This window comes from Brassica napus, chromosome A4 (assembly GCF_020379485.1).
Source record: "Brassica napus cultivar Da-Ae chromosome A4, Da-Ae, whole genome shotgun sequence".
Classification (NCBI taxonomy): domain Eukaryota; kingdom Viridiplantae; phylum Streptophyta; class Magnoliopsida; order Brassicales; family Brassicaceae; genus Brassica; species Brassica napus.
In genome coordinates, this window is record NC_063437.1 from 15,231,103 (window position 1) to 15,252,373 (window position 21,271).

Sequence of the window (21,271 nt, forward strand, 5' to 3'; positions counted from 1 at the left end):
TTTCATTTTAAATGGTCTGGTTACCGGTCGAGTACTCTCGTATTTCTTAATCAAACATGACTGGATTTTTTTTTTTTTTGTTAAAGAAAACATGACTGGATTACTAGGTAAATAAAGAGAGAGGAACATATGCCGACCAGCTTTGTATTATTAAAGACAACGCACCATGTCTCATTCTATAAATAATCGATCGATTCCTTACGATAACCAATAATTAGCTTAATCCTTTGTTTAGCCCTCGTTGGAGAATCAAATCAAGGACTATATACAAATGAAATAGGTTGACGAGACTTACTTCAGCCATATCAGCATATTTGTAACGAACTTGCAAAGGTTTTGTCATCAAATACCTCTAATGACTATTAATATAGAATATTCCCAATGATCTTATATAACTTAAGAGACTTATTTGAAGCATAATCCTATGAGATTGAAGAACAAATCATATTTTCCATTTAAATTGCAACAACACAAATAAGAAAATATGAATAAAAAAACTTAATACTATCATATTCAACTAAAATCACAGCTGATTAATCATATTGTTTTTGTATATAATATAAACATTTTGATAAACAAAATATTGTTTTATATCCATTTTCATATTTTCATAATACTTTAACAACTAGTTATTTTCCCCCGAAACAATAACCCTAACTTACACAAACTGGAACCTCAATATAGAACAGCTGTTATAAGTTACCACATGCTCTCTCCGTTTTATTTTAATTGTCATTTTAAGTTTAAACACACATATTAAAAATATATATTTAATTTTATATATTTACTAAATAAAAACGTTGTTACCAATACACTTAACCATATTTCAACCAATAGAAAAATATATATGAATATAAAGTCAATCAATTTTGCATTGAAATTATAAAATGACACTTTTTTTGAAACAAAAAATTTACTTTACAACAACTAAACTAAAACCGAAAGAATATATAACATGAATTTTGTGGCCGATAAGAAATCAACATGAAATGTGTATTTATTTAGATTTTATTTAAAATAATATACGTATGTTTATAATCGTATTAAAAATACATTTATTACTCGTTACACAGTGAACGCACAACTTTGTTGAATCTGGGAACATATATTTTGTTAAAAGTAATATATACACTACAAAAAATAGATGTCTTGTATCACTTATGTATTCTGTTAATATCATTTTTTTATTGACACAAGTGAATTTATATCAATTATATAAATGATTTTAGAAATTATGATTCTAAGAACATTTCCAATGGCACATTATTTTTTTCTATAATTTACACTAAAATAAAATAAAATAGAATAAAATGTTACATTTTTTATATTCCACTCGATAATACTCTATAATAGAATAAATTTATTATAGAGAAATTTCATTGGAACACAAATTATTTTATAATAGAACTACTCTATTTTAGTGATAGTGGAAAAATAGATAGTCATTAAACAGATGACTAATACTTTATAACAGTTGTAACGAATAATACAATTACTTTAATCATTTATAGTAACTGATGTAATATATCATTTATGCGAAATGATGCTAAAAGTTGTATCATTCAGACTATATGATATTAATATTTGTTTTTTTGCTAAGATTTGGATATCATATTTGTTTCAGTTGTAATAATTGATATTAAATATTTGTATCAATTATTTTAATTGATGTAATATTTATATCAGTTATAAATAAGCAATCCAAAAATTAATATCGGTTTTATAAATGATTGTAACAACTCTATCATCTATATATAAACTATAGATAGTTGAACAAGTAGTTGTTTTTAAGTCATGTAATTGTAACTTTAGAACTTGCGTTTGAAGCGATAGAGAGTTTATTTCAATTGAAATTCTACAGAGTTTATATGAATCATACGTTAAATCATCTTTCAAGCTTAGTTTGTTTGTTAAATTGTTAGTTAAGAACAGAAAGAAATACGAGTATTGCGGTTTAGATCTTTGCTATGTTTGCACATGATATAGGTTTTTGACATCTATCTGATGGATTAATTGTCACGGCACTAAAACGTTAAAGTTTACATTTGTGTGCCTAATTAATTACCGAGATCTTATCCGCACAAGTGATTTACCCACATAAAACGCCTAAATATATGTTGTGTTTGCTCGATCCGAGGCAGTAATCCAAATATTATTGTCTCGTCTACTTAATTTACTAGCAAATAAAATAGTACATGCTCTCAGAAGATACTCATAACTATAACATCATAAAATTAAGTCGTTTTTTTCTCAAAAAAAAGATTTAAGTCGTCTTGGATTGCTTATGCTAGCGCAAAAACTTTGTATATATATAATTGCGAATATTTGAATGCACTCCCTTAATTAATTAAGTATAAACCTAGAAACTAGTAGATAATGACTTTAGAAAGTGACCTTGAAAATGAGACGTGTCATTTTTTTTATATTTCACATATTATAAATGTTTAATTACCGGTCGAGTACTCTCATCTGTCATAATCACATAATTAAATTAGTCCATAAGAAAGTAGAAAGGAACATATGCCGACCTACGCTGTATAATTAAAGACAACGCACCATGTCTCTCGTTCTACAGATAATCACAATCCATGCCACATGATTAACCAATAATTAGCTTAACCCTTTGTTTAATATGTTCTTCAAATAACCGAGTGGAGAGGAGAATCTAATTAAGGACTATAAAAATGAAATAAGTTGACGAAATGTAAAAGATTACTATATAAAAGAAATACCATATTTGGTGTCCCAAAACTTCAATACAATCTTAAATTAACAGTCTCTTTATAATAATCACTACTTGTCGAGATTCTTAGCCGCAACAGTAAAACAAACGAAGGTAAAAAAAAAAACAAGTTAAAAAAACTCCACTCCGTACATTTTCTTCAATTTGTAACCCCCAATATTTAAAAGTTTAATCTTCGATCCCTCTAATTTTGAAAATAGTATTTCGCACCCTACTCAGATCTCTCCCTTTCAACGTCCTCCCAGCACCTTCGTGAACCGAAAACGAAGCCATCCTCCGGCTCGCAAGCAACTCATGCGGCGGCACCCGCCGTGTCTCTCCACCGCATGCAGCAACTTCGTCACCGTCGTATTCCTCGTTCGAAGTCTGCCTGCGCGGACTCTCTTCCCCGAGGATCTTCGACCAGTCAGGCACGTTAACCGGGAGGGAGGACGCAGCTGAACCGGCGAATTTCTCCGAAACCGAACCACCGCGAGGCTTCCGGTTAGCTCCGGTTCGATCGGAGGTGATTGTAAGGTCACTGAAGGTGAAACCGGAAGCAGAATCTGAACCGGTGTTGAAGAGGTCCCACTCGTCGAGCTCGAAGTCGGAAGGGGAAGAGACGTGTTGGTGGTCGGTGGAGAAGAATCGGTGGCTTGGCCGTGGGTAGTAGCATTTGCTCGTCGCCATTTGAGAAGGAAGAAGAAGGTATTGGTTTAACTCTCTTTTGTTTCATGGTTTGCTCCATTTTATATAGAAGGCAAGGTCAATGGATGACTCACTAATTACTTAACTACCCTTGTAAATTTCGTAGAAGTTTTTCTTTTGTGATTTATCCAAACGAAACGATGACTGTCAAAAAGTTTTTGTTCTGCGCGGAAACCTAGGGAGGTATATTTTTTTTTTGTTTATAATAATATTAGTGTAAATATTTGAATCATGTGTTAGTAGACCGGAATTTTTTTTTAACTTTTCTTCGAAATTTCGTCGTTATGTATGATCAGCTTCTATTCCAGCCACTAAACCCAATCACATACTCAATACTTAGCTTGTTCGTGGGTCAATGTTTAACCTTTTTCATAAGTAATTTTTTAAGAAGGTCGAAGATTTTAATTTGTTAATATGATTTTAAATACGACCTATCAAATTTTTTTTTACTGTGTATTAAAATAGTAGAATCAGAGCGGAACTAACTCCTTTTTTCCTAAAAAACTGATTTCATTTTATTAAAAAATTCCACACTTTTGATTTTTAATTAATTTATAAATATATGTATTCATGTGTTTAATATGGTAGATATGTTTTAAAATATAAATAATAGTTAGAAAGCATAAAAAATTATAAAATATTTTCATATTTTTCATTTTTATTGGTTTTGATTTTTTCTTCATTCCTATATTTTTAGTAGGAAATTATAATAAAATTTTGATTGGAACCTTGATTATCTTATTATATTAGATTCTGGAGAGATATTTTAACTTTAATTCTGTTTACAGATTCAAATAGTTGCCTAATTCATAAGTTGATTTAAGAAGAAATAAATATTTTATGTTGCTAAATAGTGATGCTTAAGTTTTTAAAGCTTTTTAGAGATTTTTCAGTCTTGTTTTATTTTGTATTTTAAAACGGAATAAATAGAGTATGAAGTAAAAATACTTCAATTTTATTATGTTTTTCACTTCATAATCTAGTGAAAAGTTAATTTATTTCATAAATAGAATAATATATTTTTTGTTTGTTCATTATTGTATTATAAAACGAGAAATGAAATAGGATTAGAGTATTTTTAATTTATATTCTATTTTATCCATTTTGAAGGAAATAAAAAAGAGTTTTACATAGGATCTATTTTTACCATTTACAAAAAAAAAAAAGAATTCCAAGCTATCCAATATAAAGCTCCAGTTTTTACTTTAAAATTGAATAAAATAGAATATGAAGTTAAAATATTCTAATTTTTTTTTGAAATAATTAAAATACTTCAACTCTACTCATTTTCACTTCAAAATAGATTAATAAACAAAAAATAAAATTTTCTATTTATAGAGTAAATCTTATTGTGGAGTAAGAAAGGATATAAGATTAGAGTTTTTTTTTTTTTTTTTTTTTTGAAAAACTAGTATATTTTACTTGTTCTTCATTATATCTCATTTTAGAGTAATAAATAGATCGAATTGGAGATGTCCCTAATGTATTTACGGAAACGAGCAATAGATTTGTTTGGAGGGACTGGGAAAACATGATCTTTACACATGTTACTCATTCATATGGTTACGTAATCTTATTGGAAGAACACATGTCATTATCCTTCAACCAAGACAAGAGGGTAAAACTGCGAATGTAGATAAAAAAGGTCCCAAGAGATACGACAAAGTATTGTACGATGAGATGGGAGGTGGGTTCATGTTTCTGATGTTCACTTGTCCGAGCCGTAAGAAAATTCATCCTTTCCTAGAAAAAGACAAAACTCAAAAAAGTGGTCCTAACTCCTAAGAGTTCACGCGTGGCTCTTCCACCGTCGTGATCCACGTGGAGAGATGAGCTTTCGTGTACGACTCCGTGGCGTGAAGGCACGTGATTGCTTCCAGTTCATTGGTCGAGATCGACGTCGTTTGTCTTAAATTACAAAAACCTTTCTTCATCCCTTGATAACTCGGTAGACGACAAAATTAGTTCATTGGGGAACGCAACATTTATATCTGAAAACGGTATGGTCTGTTCCTCTCTGCGAGGAAAACGACACAGCTTGTTTAAGCAAACGCGTCTGCCATAGTGCCCATATATTGGCTTTGGACCATTACAATTTTCTAATTCATACAAGGGCCGGCCCGCTCAGCATTTCAATGTACAGACCATCTCGTTAATTTGGTGGTCCTTGTATACGTTATAAAGAGTAATTGCATTAGAATTTAATCTGAATTTAAATTATTGATGTTTTTTAATATGTGTAAAAACCATCGAGCATTTAAATACAGAGAACATATATTTTTGAGCACAGATTAGCAAAATGACATGCGATCATCAGGTTTAAATAGTGATAATATTAAATTTCTTGTATAGCATCTATCTATACTAGATCATGATGGATTCATAGTGGTTTCGACACATTTAGCCAAATGGTCATGTGGTTTACATTTTGGATTGTAAAGACATAACAATTCAGAAATCTTTTAGTTAAAGATGGGCAATGATCCCGTGACACTCCTCAAGATGAATTAATATCAGATGACAATCTGGTAAAGACAGATCTTTCTATTCTGAAATAGATCGCTATTTGGCAAATGTTCTCTGTTCGGAAGGGTCGGTTCTAAACTTAAGCCATTTATGCTTGGGCATGTAGCCATCAAAACTCGATTTACATTTAGCTGCTCGAATTCGTATAGAAAAGGCTCATTTAAACTCTTCTCACCAGCAACTCTTTTTTTGTCTTTAAAACACTGACTAAGATTCGGCCATAAGATCTTTGGGGCTGGTAATCTAAACATTTTCAAGGCCGGCTCTTGAACTTACCTCCACTAGCCCATTGGAAAGTGCAGCAATTGCTTCGTGCATGGCTACATTTCCAGCGAAGCAACTTGGAGTTTGGGATAGGGATATGTTACTTTGTGTGGTTACTCAAAAACAACTCTACAGCTTCATTCAATGATATTTACTCTCCTTGAGGATGTTCTCAAGATAAAGACACCCTTCCGTGACTTTAATTAAGTTGATCTGAACACATAGATAACTAAGAGCATCTTTAACCCATGAAACTCATTTGTGGGTGCTTATTATTATTATTATTATTATTTTTTTGTCTGATTAAAAAAAAAATTAAAAAACAAACCAATCGCGGATCGCTATGTGTTAGAAGAACCCGCGAACAATGCAAACAACCCACTTAAATATTTGAAACTGTTTTTCGGATTTTTTGTGGGGCCTACACTAAGCACTTACATCAAACACCTGCATTGAGGGTGCTCTAAGAATCTAATTTTTTGCTGAATCGTTTATCTTTGCGAAATCTATGCATATCTCGGCTTGTGAGGCTATTAAGATATAATGAAATAATGTAGTAGCGAAATCGTAAATATGTTTAATAACACAAAATTATAAATATTGTCACATTAAAATAATATACTATTGTTTATAACACGTCTAGAAGCAGAATATTTTCAAAAATTTGTTGTACAAAACTAAATTCATTTACTAGCGATACAAAGTTGAAAAATCTTAAATGTCTTTAGTGAGAAGAAAGGAAAATCCTGTGAACAAAAAGAGTGGCGGTGACAATTCAAACTAAAGAGTCACGTGACGAATACATGTGAACGCAATTAGATACTGATTAATCTTGATTTTTTAGCCGGGATTCTTAACTCTTGATTTGATTTTTTTTTTAATAATTTTCGGCTAAGATAATTTTTATATCTCTCATTTAAGAAATGGTTCTTAATTTTTTTAATTAAAATATAAGAAAAACTAAGAATCGTCTTTTAGTCGAAACTAAAAACTACTAATCGAGAATGCATTTTTATACAATTTTCTGTTTTAAACAAATTTAATTTTAAGTCGGTGACTGGAAAAAAATATCTTCACTTATTCCTGGATTGGAGGAAGTGGTTTTTCCTTCATATTTTTGTTAATTCATTTTTTTAGTTTTTTTTGTCAACTCATTTTTTTTGGTTTACATGACTTAAACCATATAAAACTTAAACCATATAAAGAAACTTGTGTTAGTCTCTCTATGGTTTCTTGTTCCCCTCTTGTCCTAAGAAAAGGGCTGTTGTGAACTATATATTAATTTATAAAACATCACTTAAAATAATTTAACCAACAAAATTTTTTGATTTCACTTCAGAGGATATCAGACATGCTTTCTTGGTATTTTTTTAAACAAAGGAAAAAACGGTAACTTTCTCTCTCCTCTAAAGTGCGATTGGCGATTTCTCCGACAAAGTGCCGACACTCTCAGCGGCTCACCGGCGTCTCATCCGGCGCCGGATCCACAGCCTTTCCTCCTCTCCGTCACCGGTGAAGCTGATGACGAAGAAGAAGCCTAAGAAATCTACGGCTTCTAAGCCCTCGAAGTCATCTCCTCCGGCGAAGTCTTCTCCTCCGTTGAAGTCTCCCTCTCTCTCGATTGATGGCTTGGACCTGTCTCCTCCTTCTGCGACTGTTTCTGATGCGCTAATCAGCCCCCCAGCTGACGAGGTTGCTCAACAATCGCTTGAGAAGTCAGACCCTGTTCCCCAATCTGCTCAGGCTCCGTCTTCTGAGCTTGTGATCGCCGTCTCGTCGGCTGATCCATCTCCAGCGCGTGATGAAGCCCCTGTGAATAGATCTGAGTCGAGCTTTGCTTCTCTACAGCCGAGCCCCTCTGTATCTCCTCCGGAAAACCCTGTTACCACTGTTGTAAAGGATGCTCCCTGTGGGCCTCCAAACCTACCTACTGTTGATGCCAAACTCCCTTGTTTGAGCTCACAATCAGATATAGTGTTAGACGCTGCACCCATAATCTCCTCTGAAGTGGTTGATGCAGGTGCTAAAGTTGTTGTGGACGCTGGTTTAGCTCCGACAAGTTCAGACGTGGGGCTAAACGCCTCAGCCACGAGCAAAATGGCTCCTGGTGATTCTTGGTGTGACCACGCGAGAGGAATCGGCACACGTCTATCCAAGAAAGGTGAACCCTTTACGTTACCTTCGGGGGAGGCTTGTATTAAGATTCCGAACTCAGTCATTGAGAAGAACAGGAAGTCTTGGGAGCCCTTTGTCTTAGGGCAGTTCTACTCGGAACCCCCGTCTCAAGGTACATTACACAACATTGTCAACGGGATATGGAGCAAATACCACCGAGATATTGTTGTGTCTAAAATGGAGGGTTTCGCATTTCTCTTCCGCATACCAAACGCTGCGACAAGAAACATGGTTATTAAACAGAAACTCTGGCATATTGAGGGCCAAACCATGTTCGTCGACAAATGGGAACCGGGTGTTATTCCCGCTAAGCCTGAACTCTCCTCTGCCCCTATTTGGCTGGAGCTTAGGAAGGTTCCGTTTCAGTTCTTCAATGAGGATGGTCTGGAAAGGATCGCAGGACTAGTAGGTCACCCGAAGTTCTTGCACCCCTCGACAGCTAACAAAACAAACCTGGAGGTGGCAAAGGTGTTCACCATCATTGATCCTAGGAAGCCTTTGCCTGAGGCAGTTAACGTTCAGTTCGAGTCAGGCGACATTTGCAGAGTCTTGGTCTCGAGTCCTTGGATGCCTCCGGTTTGCGAGTCCTGTAAGGAAATTGGTCACATCTCCAAACGATGTCCTCTGGCCCCTAAAACTTGTTCCCTTTGCAAGGCTACTACTCATGTGCAGGCTAACTGCCCTCAAAAAGGCAAGCAGAACGCACCGGGAAAGAAGACAAGGCGCGGGAGGTCTAAGGATAAACAAAAGTGGATCGCTGTGGACCCACCCGCAACAAGCAAGTCTCCTCTGATTGGCAGTGGTATTGGCCTAGTGCCTCCTGAGGCACCAGTTAAACCTCTGGAATTTAAATCTCCTATTAAACCTCTGGACCCTAAGGTGGTTCTAACCCGTACTGAGATCCCGCTCCACTCTAAGTTGGGGACGTCTTCGGATACTGTTAGAGGTGAGTCTAGTGGCACTGCACTACTGCCCCAGCGTGAGCTATTGAGGTGTGACTCAGGTACTTCTAGGGGGACACAGTCTGATGTTCAGCCGGATTCGTCTGATGTGGAATCCTCTGATTCGGAGCTAGAGGAAGGAGAATTCAGTACCCACGAGCCGGATTTTGAGGTTGTTCGCAACAAAAAGAGATTTTCAGGTCAGAAAGGTAAACGGGGCAGGGGCCCCAAAATAAATTAATTTTATGTCGTCGGACATTTTTTGCTGGAATGTGCGCGGCCTGAATAAATTCAGCCACCGCAGCGGTTTACGGAAGTGGTTCAGAAAAAATTCTCCCCTTTTTGGTGGTCTTCTTGAGACTCACGTGAAAAAGACAAAGATGCATAAGTTTGTCTCAGACATTTTTCCAGGTTGGTCGTTTGATGATAACTACAGTTTTTCGCCTCTTGGCAAAGTTTGGATTATTTGGCACCCTTCCCTTCTGGTTTCGGTTATCTACAAGTCGCTCCAGATGATCATGGCTGAAGTAACTTGGCCCTCCTGTCAGTCGAAGTTCTTCATCTCTATTATTTATGCTTCCAATGATGTGGATGAGCGGGTAGGTCTCTGGGAGGAAATTGCCTCGCTTGCTGCAACTTACGATCTAGATACAAAGCCATGGATTCTTCTTGGGGATTTCAATCAGATCAGGGATCCGGTTGAGCACTCCAGTCCGCCCTCCTTGAACATGGACAAGAGAATCAGGGATTTTAATAACTGTCTCATCAATGAAAGTCTTGACGATCTCAACTTCAGGGGTACTACTTTCACTTGGTGGAATAAACAGAAGTCTGCCCCGGTGGCCAAGAAGCTGGATAGATGTCTTGTTAATGGCGATTGGTACGCGGCTTTTCCTTCTTCAGTTGCTCTCTTCGGCAGCCCTGATTTCTCAGACCATGCTGTTATATCAGTTAGCCTGGACCCCAGCCGTGTTAGAACGAAGAAACCCTTCAGGTTCTATAACTTCCTTAACCAGAACCCGGACTTCTTAGCTATGGTTTGTGTCAACTGGTTTTCCTTCAACGTCAAGGGTTCAGCAATGTTTAGGTTATCCGTCAAGCTTAAGATGTTAAAGAAGTGTATCAGGACTTTTAGTCACCAGAATTATTCGGGCATAGAGAGGAAGACAGCAGAGGCTCACGCCAAACTGTTATTAGCTCAGTCCGCAATGCTGTCTGCTCCTAACCCGTTAAATGCTTCTGTTGAGCTGCAAGCTATGAAAGAATGGGAAGAATTGTCGTCTGCTGAAGCTGCCTTCTTCTTTCAAAGAGCTCATATTAACTGGATTACCTTGGGTGATGGCAACAGCAGATTATTTCATAGATATGCTGCCTCACGGCAGGCTCATAACCATATTCACTACCTGTATGCGGATTCTGGTGCTAAGATTGATTCTCAGACAGGTATTGAAAACCTGTGCGTTGGGTATTTCTCTGACCTTCTTGGCAGTGCAGTATCTCAGCCCATGTTTGTCCAAAGTGATCTTGATCTACTGTTTGATTTTAAATGCTCTGAGGATCAGGTTGTAAAGTTTCAGGCTGGCTTCACTTCAGAGGATATCAGACATGCTTTCTTCTCTCTGCCCAAGAATAAAATGGGAGGACCGGATGGTTTCACGGCTGAGTTCTACATTGCTGCTTGGTCAGTGGTTGGGCCGGAGGTTACTGAAGCCGTTTTGGAATTCTTCCAATCTGGCCGTCTCCTAAAGCAGTGGAATGCAGCGACCCTGGTGCTCATACCGAAAAAGCCTAATGCCTCCCTTACTACTGATTTTAGACCAATTTCTTGTCTCAACACTGTGTACAAGGTGATCTCAAAGCTTCTTGCTTCCCGGCTGAAGGATATCCTCCCTCTGATGGTTTCTAAATCCCAATCGGCCTTTCTTCCGGGTCGTCTCCTAGCGGAAAATGTTCTACTTGCGACAGATCTGGTCAACGGCTACAACACTCAAGCGATCTCTCCCCGTGGAATGCTGAAAGTCGATCTGCGGAAAGCATTTGATAGTGTTCGATGGGATTTCATCATTGCCTCCTTGCGGGCTCTGGCTATCCCAGAAGGTTTCATCTCACTTATCTCTGAATGTATCTCCACTGCGTCTTTCTCGGTCTCAGTCAATGGCTCCTCGAGTGGATACTTCAAAAGCACTAAAGGGATCCGCCAAGGTGACCCCTTGTCCCCCTACCTCTTTGTTCTAGCAATGGAGAGTCTTTCTAGGCTGTTGACGTCCAGATACGCTGATGGTAATATTAACTACCATCCTAGAACCGAGCAACTTCAAATCTCTCATCTCATGTTTGCGGATGATGTGATGATCTTCTTCGACGGTAGTAGCAACAGCCTCCATGGCATCACTGAATGTTTGGATGACTTTGCCTCATGGTCTGGTCTCCACATGAACACGTCTAAGACAGAGCTGTTCACCGCTGGCCTTGACCCTATGGAGTCCACCGCGATTACTGGTTACGGCTTCCCAGCTGGGAGCTTTCCTATTAGATATTTGGGTCTTCCTCTTATGAGCCGGAAGCTCAAAATCTCTGAGTACTCTCCGCTAATCAACAAGATTACCTTGACTTTTCAATCTTGGGCTTCAAAAATGCTCTCTTTCGCCGGTAGACTGCAGCTCCTCAGGACCGTAATCTTTGGCACGGTTACGTTCTGGCTCTCTGCTTTCATGCTGCCGAAGGGTTGCATTCAAGCTATTGAGGCTCTTTGTGCTCGGTTCTTATGGTCAGGTAACATCGATAAGAGAGGTCTAGCGAAAATAGCTTGGTCGACGGTCTGTTTACCCAAGCAGGAAGGAGGACTCGGTCTGAGGAGTTTCTCGGTTTGGAACCAGGTTCTCTGCCTAAAATTCATATGGTTACTTCTTTCTAAAACCCCCTCTCTGTGGGTTGAATGGCATTGGAACATACACCTCCAAGATAAATCCTTCTGGTCCATTGAAGCTTCGGTTAGTGATTCTTGGGCTTGGAAAAGGCTCCTGAAGCTTCGCCCCCTGGCACTCCAGTTTTGTAAAACCGCTCTAGGCAATGGGCGTTCAGCTAGCTTCTGGTTCGACGTCTGGACTCCCCTGGGCCAGCTAATCACGTATCTGGGGCCGCTGGGTCCGAGAGCTCTGCGCATTGGAAAGAACGCTGTAGTTGCTGATGCAACGCGTGGATCAGATTGGGCTCTCCCTCATCCTAGATCACAACAGGAAGTTGATCTTCACTCTTACCTCACCACCATTTCGCTGCCTCTGTCTCATGATTGTGATGATATGTTTGAATGGATTGCTGGTGATTCCTCTCTTTGTAGTTTCAGGTCAGATACAACGTGGGAAGTACTGCGACCTAGGGAAGAGACCAAGGACTGGGTGGATGTCGTTTGGTTCAAAGGTTCCGTCCCAAAGCTCGCTTTCACAATGTGGGTTGCCAACTACGATCGCCTACCCACCAGAACCAGGCTTGCGTCTTGGGGTATTCCGATCTCTGCTGACTGCCCGTTCTGTTCCAGAGACTTGGAGACAAGGGACCATGTTTTACTCTCCTGTGAGTACAGTTGCGATGTCTGGCGAGAGGTTCTGATCCGCTGCAACCCTCCCTCTTCTAGGTTCACGGAATGGTCAGAGCTTCTATCATGGATTCGAGCTGCTACCTCGAAGGAGTTTAGGCTCCTGAGGAAATTGGCTACGCACACAGTCATCTTTCACCTATGGAAGCAGAGAAACAATCTCATTCATAACCAGACTTCCCTGCCTGCGACAATTGTTTTCCGTAGCATAGATAGAGAGATGAGGAACATTATCTCCGCCAAGAGACATCGTAAGGGGTTCAGTTCTCTTATGGAGTTATGGCTGAGATAAAGCATGCTTTTCTTTTGGTTTAAATTGGTGATCCAACTTGTTTTTTCTTCTTTTTTGCCAAGATGGATCAAACACTAGTTTTTCCTTATAAAATCTACTTTCATTTATATGATATTTACAGCTTTAGCAAAAAAAACAAAATTTGGTAAAACATCATTTAAAATGATAAGCACGATTAAGTGGATCGATAAGCTTTTACCAAAAAAAAAAAGAAGAAGGAAGTGGATCGATAAACAGGTTTGTCTTTTTTTTTTTTGAACAAAAAACAGGTTTGTCTTAGACTGTTGATAGTCCAAACAATAGACGATAAGAGATACGAGGGAGGACTTCAAAAATGGCTGGAAGCAACGACCTAGTTCAAGCATCTGTTCTTGGACGTTTTTTTTTCCTTAGATCACTTCAAAAATCTCTACACTAATGCAAACGAACATCTTTTTCTTTTGAATTTTATTTTGTTCAAAATTATTTTCTTACCAAAAAAGCTGCATCTCATTGTAAAAAGCGAACATCTTTTTCTTTTGAATTTAATTTAACATTACACTTAAAAAATGATAAAGATGAAATAGTATATATTATTTGTAATCAACGCAACTCCACAAAAAAAAATAACAATGAATAAATAACAAGCTCACAATCTATGAAGCACATGAGAACAGATCCTAATTCCTTTTTAGGTGATTATTTCATATATAAATGCATGACTAGAACCTAATTTTCTTAAGAACCCAATCAGATCAAATAAACAAACGTAACTTACAAGATTCAATCTCGTGAACAAAACTCACAACATAAATTGAGGCGTGAAGCTAAAAGATGCATGCTTGACCCCTCTCGTGCCATTATAAATAAGAGATCGATTTTGTATTCTAAGGCAGGTGTGTTATTATTACACTCACTCACTCATATAACCACAATAAAAGTTGTTGCTGATCCTTCAAGGGAAGAACTTGAATTTAATTATAGGATGCCAAAGTTTAATGATGGTTCCTACTTTTCATTCTTCTACTTCCTAATTATGCCTTAATTAAAAAGACGATGATGCTACCAACTAACGGTAGTAATTAAATATCTTATATAGGACCAGATCTACTCATAATTTCTAATTAGTAGTTTAGTTAAAAGCATAAACTCAGCATGTTACCTTCATTCACCAATCTTGTGTTTATTGGGTAAAAAAACAAGATCGGTTTTCACATAAATCTTGAGACATTGGGTTTAGAACAAGAAAACCAAAAGATTGTAGGACCATATAAAGAGAAAAAATAATAAGTCCGGGAAAGGTCTCATGAGATATCATGAGAAATCATTTTGTTCCCTAATTCTGTAAATCTCTAAAATCTTTCTCACTACCCAAAACGAGTCACAACAACCACTTTGTTACACAATCACCTTATAAATACCAAAACTTACCTCAAAGTCTCAACAAACACACCACACTAGCTCCACCCGCTCAACAACTATAGCCTTCTACATTTTCAACAAACAGATTTAAGGTAAGTGAGAGAAATGAATACAAAGACTTGTCTCATCTTCTTCCTCTCTTCTCTACTCATCACAAACATCGCCTTAGCGCAAGACCGAGCTCCTCACGGGTTGGCTTATGAGACCCCAGTGGCGTTTTCACCTTCTGAATTTGACTTCTTCCATGCACAACCAGAAAACCCGGATGCCACGTTAGACCCTTGCGCTGAATCCGGCTGCTCGCCTCTCCCTGTGGCTGCGAAGATTCAAGGAGGTTCTGCAAAAGAACAGCAAAGCGAGATAGCAACAATGTCAATTGGTTCCAGAACCGGAATGGGAGCTGGTGGTGCGGTCATGATCATATTTGGACTTGTGTTTCCCATGCTGATGTGAACCATTAGTGTTTTAAACTCATATTATGATAGAGCAATATAGCTAGAGTTCGAGTTAAAATGTGTTTTCTTTTCTTCACTATAAATTTCATATGCAGTGGTTAAAAGAAGAGTATCTGACTGTTTATTGTCAGGCCCGGTTAAGAGTGTTAAGCAAGCAACAATGGCTACTGATCTTAGACAAGTTTATTCATTTAGGAAACTATTTAAAAGATTTTTGGTTTATATTAACAAGCCTTTGCTCACACTTCTTGCAAAACAGGGAGAATAAGTTCCCCAATCTTCAGTTTGGACAAAAGTTGAAGAGTGACACGTGAGCCAATTTGTGCTCAAACGTGCAAGCTCCCTATTCAGCCACATGTCACTTTCAACCTTCGACCGCTCCCGCTTTTAAGATAGTTCTTTCCTCTAGACCAAAGCCATTTCTGGAAATCTAATGGAGAAGAATGAATCAAGGCCGCCATTGATGGCGTTAAACCATGTCTCAAGACTTTGCATAGACGTTAAAAAGTCTCTAGAGTTCTACACAAAAGTGTTGGGATTCGTGGAGACAGAGCGTCCTGCGTCGCTGGACTTCAGCGGTGCTGTTGGGATCCATTTGGTGCAAGTCAAAGACGAAGAAAAGTTGCCCTCTTCAAACACGGACCATTTGGAAAAGAGGCTCAAGGAAGTGAATGTCAAGTAGATGAAGAGACCAGGAAGACGCAGCTATCGACCAGCTCTTCTTTAATAACCCGGATGGTTGGTTTCATGGTCGAGATTTGTAACTGCGAGAATCTCGAGCGCAACTCAGCTGATGCTATACATCTCCCGGGTGATCGACGTGCACCATCTGTTGCAATCCCTGGAAGATTAGACCGTGAGGATGCTAATAGGCTGCCTCAGACCAATTTTTGATACTATCTAGACTCTTTTTTTTTTTCTTGTGTTCCTGTTCTTGTATTGTGCCAAAACCACTGCTATATTAACTACTGTTTTGTATGGATGATCACAAACTCCATCCATTCCATTTGCAACTCTTATCTAAATTTCCACATGCAGTGGTTTAATACTAGAGTAACGTATTTCGACTGCTTACCGCATGGCCAGATATTGATCACCTGCCGATAACAGATGACTACACAAGATAACGGGTCACAATCATTCAGCTAAACGAATAATAAAACCCATGTTAACATTTTCAGTAAATACAACAACTCTCTTCTCAAGAAAGCAAGGATGGTGCAGTATTCAAGACAAGCCCCAAATATTCATAGTATCTAATTAAAAAAAGGGGGTAGGAATCGAAAAGTGAGTTGAATCAAATCTCTCTACCATTTACGAGAACTAAGATACTCAATAGCAGGCTCAAATGTCTGGTCGACAGCTTTGTTCCACAGAGATGCAAATTCCATCCGATATTGCTTCCCCAACATGCCATCTCTCACCTGGAAACAAACATACTGCAACTTATGATCTCTAAACTGTAACCAGAAGTTCATATATTAACCCAGCTAGACTCTATATCAATGCAGCGAGCGTCTTGGTTAGCCTAAACCGGAACTGAGAACAAACCAGAAATTGGACGATGATATCTAGGGATTTGTGACAAAATAGAACCTGAGATTGATCCATGGATTGAGATTTAGGAAGGGCGAGGGATTCATGGATGCGTTTTCGCTGCTCGAGGACGATGAATCCAGTCAAGGCGCTGCCAAGCGTGGCGCCGACAAGACGCTCCTGTAATATACGAATAATATATTATTTATAACAATACATCAGATCAATTCTGAGAGATGAAAGAGGAGAACCTGAGCGAGAATGCTGATCATCGTCAAACTCTCTCTCTCTCTCTCTCGAGCTTTGATTTTCTGGGGAAAATGTACTGCAGACGACGAATCACGCAATAGAGTGGGCCTGATTTGGGCCTTAGCCCATTATAGTTGACCAAATACTCTTTTTTTTTTCACAAGATGTACATTGCTACCCTCTATCACAGTATCACACAATATAAAGGGAACTATTGTTTATGTGATAATAATTTCACATGAGATGAGTTAACATGTTAAGAATTTCCTGAATATTTCAGGAAAATTCTTGAATAAGAAGTGTAATTATATACTGTACGATACATTGGCATTTCTTTTTCTTATGTTCAACCGAAAGGTGAGTATACTGAAGAAATAAACAAACACTATATCTTTTATCTGCACAAGCACGTAATCATTTATGATAAAATGTTAATATTAACTTTTTGTCAACCCATTTCATATTAGTCAAAGTTTATTTTTTATATTCTTTTGTAATCGAAATGAGATAAACCGTGTTTTATACTTCGTTTCGCATTTTGATCAAAATATCGTGTATGTTTTATAAAGATACTCGCAATCACAATTATCTATAAAATATTTTAGTGTTTAAATCATTTATTAAATTATATATATATGTATACAAATATCATTATATTTTATTTTTCCTTTTTAAATAAAAGTAATAACATATTAATGTATAATTATATTTAAATATTAGATTCAAATTTATTTATTTATTTTAAAAATATATATTAAGCATATTTTGATAATATCTTTTTTTTTGTTGATAATATCTTGTTATATTACAGCTTGATTCGGATATGGATTCAAGTTTTTTGGTTCAGATCTCGAATTTCTGATTTTTTTTTTCCCAGACATACACGTCTCCTTCCTTCCTTTGGAGGGTCTGACACGCCACTGGTTCAAGACTTTCAAATTCGGGTTACATATTTTAAGAACGAATGAGAGTATTACTACCCAAGTTGAACAAATACATGCACCAGTGTTGTCTTTTAAATTAAGAAAATACATGCAGCCAAGTTTGAATAATGAAGCAGGCTTAATGCGTTCGACATGGGTAGCAGCAACATCATTAAACAAAATAAATGATATATGAATTAAAAATACAACTAGTTTTGAGTATTTGTCAACCGTTTTAACTTAACATGAAACATGCAATGATTCATCTTGTTCCACATTCATTCTCTCCTTCTTCGTAGCTTTCTCAAAGACAATAGAAGCTTATATTGAATCGCCATGACGACCGCGAAAAGGCTCTGTTTCATTGTTATTCTATCAATGTGTCTTCTCACGAGCGCTGAGGAGGAGTCTCCCTCTCCGGCTATCTCGCCAGGACGTGATTCTCCTCTGCCACCGGAATCACATTCATCTCCGTCACCACCAGAAACGGATTCCCTTCCGCCACCAGCTTCATCACCAAGACATGAGCCCCTAGCGGATTCTCCTCCACCACCTCCTCCTCAACCGTCACCATCTCCATCTACTGAACCAGCGCCTGTTCCCACTCCGTCAAAGGACGATTCCCATGAGGATTCAGAGCCGGAGACAGAGTATTTCCCTTCTCCGACGCCGTCTCCTGCGGCAGAAGAGCGAAAACCAGACGATATCAAAGCAAGCGAGGATGGTGATGAGTTCGAGAAAGAAGAAGAAAGCGGGATGAGTGGATTGGAAAAAGCTGGGATCGCCATTGGAGCTATACTTGGAGTAGGAGCCATTGTAATGGGAGCTATTGTTTACAAGAAACGTAGAGATAACTTAACCAGAGCTCGTTACACTTATTTCCAAGGAGAGTTTCTTTAAACTGTTTTCTTGTTTTTTTTTTTTGGATTAAGAAACATATACAATTTTTCATACATTGTTGTTTTTGGTGGCGCTACATGAGGAATCTTTCATCTCTTAGTAGAGTTTATATTATTATATATTACCTCTTAAGGAGCATTTACTATATGTCCCAGTGGTAAGTAGAGCCAGATCTAAAACATTTCTCAAGAATTTTCATAATTTTTTTTGGCATAATTTGAAAGCTTATATCTAAAATTTTTGGGGATAAAATCCAATATTTCATTAGACTGTGCTTAGATCTGGCCCTCGTGGTCAGTGTGAGGAAAGAGTTCAACGGCCATGGCTTTGATAGTTCCAAAAGGTTCAGATGTTTACATTGGATACTAAAACTACATTGTTTATGTTTTATACATTATGTTTGAGTTGGTACTCCCTGTCTTTATAGAGATTGTGACTAAAACCGGTTTTAAAATGATGTCAAACAGAACCAAAACTCTGATTGGTTGTTAGATGACCAACATCAACAATCTGAATGTACCCATGAAGTCAATTAAAATTCACTTGAACTGGTTTTGTATTTCTTGAAAATAATTGAACCAGGTTTAGATCAATCTGGTTCAACTTTTGTATTCCAAAACAAGCTTTCTAAACAATTTGGAATGGATCGCAGAGATATGGGGAATTTTCAGAGGACAGCTCACCTTCCAAGCTCAGAATCACATCTGATCACATGGCTCAAATATTTCCAAAATGATAATTTTAAGTTTGAATACAACCGAGTTGAAGGTAACGAAGAAGATGTTCAACCAAAGAATAATCAAGAACCAAATGAGTATCTTCCTACATCATCAATGGAAAAAGCGAGAAAAGTGATGGAGGAATTCTTGGAGATATGTCATGATGAAGCTACGTCTAAAGGGTCATACTAGTGCATACTGATGTTCAAAACAAATCCATTTCTCTATTGTCTTTTTTTTTTAATATATGTTAAATTTATTCAAAAGAAATATACCATTTTTGCATCTAGTAAGAAAGCGTGAAAGTTAACGAAAGGACAAATTAAATAAAACAAATACATTCTTTATGGTCTAACTAAAGGACAAATTAAATAAAACAAATCCATTCTCTATGGTATTATTATTAATGAAAGGACATATATATATAAATAAAACAAACCATTCTTTATAGTCTTATTAGTGAAAGGACAACTATAAATAAAACAAACTTAATGTTTAACTGTAAAAACGACGCTGCAGAAGTTGAGTCTCTTGGCATGTCTTGTGTAACACCACAATCGGTGGGTTTAAACGAAACCTGTAGTGAAGAATGATCGTAACCAACCAAGAAGTTGTTCTGTGCTCTGTTGCCAAAGACAGCTTTTTCAGCAATTGGTGTTACCGGACCACACATAATCATGAGACAAATGGCTTGTCCATTAGCCATATACGTATTGTTTTTATCCAAAACAAGATCTGCACCTCCACTGAAATGCATTGTGATCACTGGAAAGATATCCATCGTATTCGTTTTGTAGCAAAGTTTGTCGATGTCCGAGAAAGTTACTCGTTCCGCAGTCACAACCTTCTCCACTGACTCCCTCACTAGGCTGCAGTAGCTTGCGGGCAAATAGGTTAAAGTGGTTCCAGAGTCTATTAATATGTTACCGTCTACGGCGTGAAACGGGGTCCCCAATGTTTCAACGCGTGCCTCCCCAACGCTGACCGCGTCTAGGTTTAGGTAATAGAAACCGGGTTTCTCCTTCTTCGTAAACATAGGTGTTGATACAGTCCCGTTCCCTGACACAATAGCATTACTTCCAAAGCTGATCTTACTTTTTCCCTCAGGGGAGAAGCAGTAAGAAAAGGCACCGTGCATGTTTTTGCCCATCTGAGAGATGAGAGATAAAGATTTCCAACTTAGACCAACAATGCCCGAAGCGGTTGTTCTAAACCCTGAGCTGTTGTGCGAACATCCAATAACGGTTTCAGGCATTACATAGGAGTGGCCAGAAGTGGATTGGATGGTGACGGTCTCGGTTGCTAAGCTTCCTCTGGAGTAGCTTTGGTCCCCGTATAGCAAAGTATAATCACAAGAGGGGTTAGGGGTAATGCACTTTAATTGCTCTTTGTAGGTGGAGGACTTGGAAGGGTCGAATATTGGATTGCGTTGTTTGTAGCAGTTAAGACAAGGCAAACATTGTGTCCATATGATCTCGCTTCCTGTGTCTAAGATTGCGTCAATCTCGACAGGAGGAGTACCGATTTTGAGTTTCATAAGATACTCGGAGGCTTGAAAGAAGATGTCGGCGTAAGGAGATGATCGGAGTTGATCATAAGTATTAGAGCGTCGAGAAGAAGATGAATTGGTGCGACGGTGGATTAGGTCCATGGTGAAGCCGCTTGGAGGTAATGAGGCTGTGGCGGTAATAAAGAGAAAAGCTGTAATGATTTGAAGAGAGAGTGTAACACTCATCATTCTGGTTGCATAAGACATGGTGATCGAATAAGATCTTTAGGTTTTGAGACACAATGCAACTTCTTGATCATTCATGTATATATTTATACAGTATGAACTTTAGTCGTTATTGTTAATTCTCCTGATTTGT

General features: G+C 37.8%; 5 protein-coding genes, 1 non-coding gene and 1 pseudogene across 7 annotated transcripts; 4 read left to right on the forward strand and 3 right to left on the reverse strand.

The window, feature by feature from the left end:
* Positions 1-2,694: 2,694 nt before the first annotated feature.
* On the reverse strand, positions 2,695-3,460 carry LOC106403485. Its single transcript, XM_013844308.3, has one exon. The coding sequence runs from the start codon at positions 3,410-3,412 to the stop codon at positions 2,912-2,914; it is 501 nt and encodes a 166-aa protein (XP_013699762.1). The 5' UTR covers positions 3,413-3,460; the 3' UTR covers positions 2,695-2,911.
* A 4,281-nt stretch (positions 3,461-7,741) lies between these two features.
* On the forward strand, positions 7,742-13,220 carry LOC106370009. The gene is made up of 2 exons (XM_013810093.2): positions 7,742-9,545; positions 9,748-13,220. The coding sequence occupies exons 1-2, from the start codon at positions 7,742-7,744 to the stop codon at positions 13,218-13,220; spliced, it is 5,277 nt and encodes a 1,758-aa protein (XP_013665547.2).
* Positions 13,221-14,618: 1,398 nt separating this feature from the next.
* Positions 14,619-15,200, forward strand: LOC125575082. Its single transcript, XM_048777810.1, has one exon. It carries the CDS (start codon positions 14,727-14,729, stop codon positions 15,072-15,074), a length of 348 nt encoding a protein of 115 aa, XP_048633767.1. The 5' UTR covers positions 14,619-14,726; the 3' UTR covers positions 15,075-15,200.
* Positions 15,201-15,445: 245 nt separating this feature from the next.
* On the forward strand, positions 15,446-16,080 carry BNAA04G28410D. Its single transcript, XR_007339067.1, has one exon. It is a non-coding gene; the product is annotated as a glyoxylase I 4 (transcript).
* Positions 16,081-16,216: 136 nt separating this feature from the next.
* BNAA04G28390D lies at positions 16,217-16,997 on the reverse strand. Of its 2 annotated transcripts, none has more exons than XM_022718232.2 (3): positions 16,864-16,997; positions 16,673-16,792; positions 16,217-16,515 (listed from the first exon to the last, which is right to left on the reverse strand). In XM_022718232.2, exons 1-3 carry the CDS (start codon positions 16,882-16,884, stop codon positions 16,384-16,386), a joined length of 273 nt encoding a protein of 90 aa, XP_022573953.1. In that variant the 5' UTR covers positions 16,885-16,997; the 3' UTR covers positions 16,217-16,383. The 2 variants fall into 2 exon arrangements, with proteins under 2 accessions (XP_022573953.1, XP_013744169.1); XM_013888715.3 differs by having other exon boundaries at positions 16,217-16,500; positions 16,864-16,995.
* A 906-nt stretch (positions 16,998-17,903) lies between these two features.
* Positions 17,904-18,811, forward strand: LOC125608046 (protein TsetseEP-like). Its single transcript, XM_048777811.1, has one exon. The coding sequence runs from the start codon at positions 18,121-18,123 to the stop codon at positions 18,682-18,684; it is 564 nt and encodes a 187-aa protein (XP_048633768.1). The 5' UTR covers positions 17,904-18,120; the 3' UTR covers positions 18,685-18,811.
* A 175-nt stretch (positions 18,812-18,986) lies between these two features.
* LOC106448730 lies at positions 18,987-21,212 on the reverse strand (annotated as a pseudogene).
* Positions 21,213-21,271: the final 59 nt, after the last annotated feature.

Coding starts and splice junctions, on each gene's coding strand:
- LOC106403485 (XM_013844308.3), bottom strand. CDS start 3,412: ATGGCGACGAGCAAATGCTACTACCCACGGCCAAGCCACCGATTCTTC.
- LOC106370009 (XM_013810093.2), top strand. CDS start 7,742: ATGACGAAGAAGAAGCCTAAGAAATCTACGGCTTCTAAGCCCTCGAAG. Junction 9,546..9,747: donor GAGATTTTCAGGTCAGAAAG/GTAAACGGGGCA, acceptor ACATTTTTCCAG/GTTGGTCGTTTGATGATAAC.
- LOC125575082 (XM_048777810.1), top strand. CDS start 14,727: ATGAATACAAAGACTTGTCTCATCTTCTTCCTCTCTTCTCTACTCATC.
- BNAA04G28390D (XM_022718232.2), bottom strand. CDS start 16,884: ATGATCAGCATTCTCGCTCAG. Junction 16,793..16,863: donor TGATCAGCATTCTCGCTCAG/GTTCTCCTCTTT, acceptor CGTATATTACAG/GAGCGTCTTGTCGGCGCCAC. Junction 16,516..16,672: donor AATCCATGGATCAATCTCAG/GTTCTATTTTGT, acceptor CATAAGTTGCAG/TATGTTTGTTTCCAGGTGAG.
- LOC125608046 (XM_048777811.1), top strand. CDS start 18,121: ATGACGACCGCGAAAAGGCTCTGTTTCATTGTTATTCTATCAATGTGT.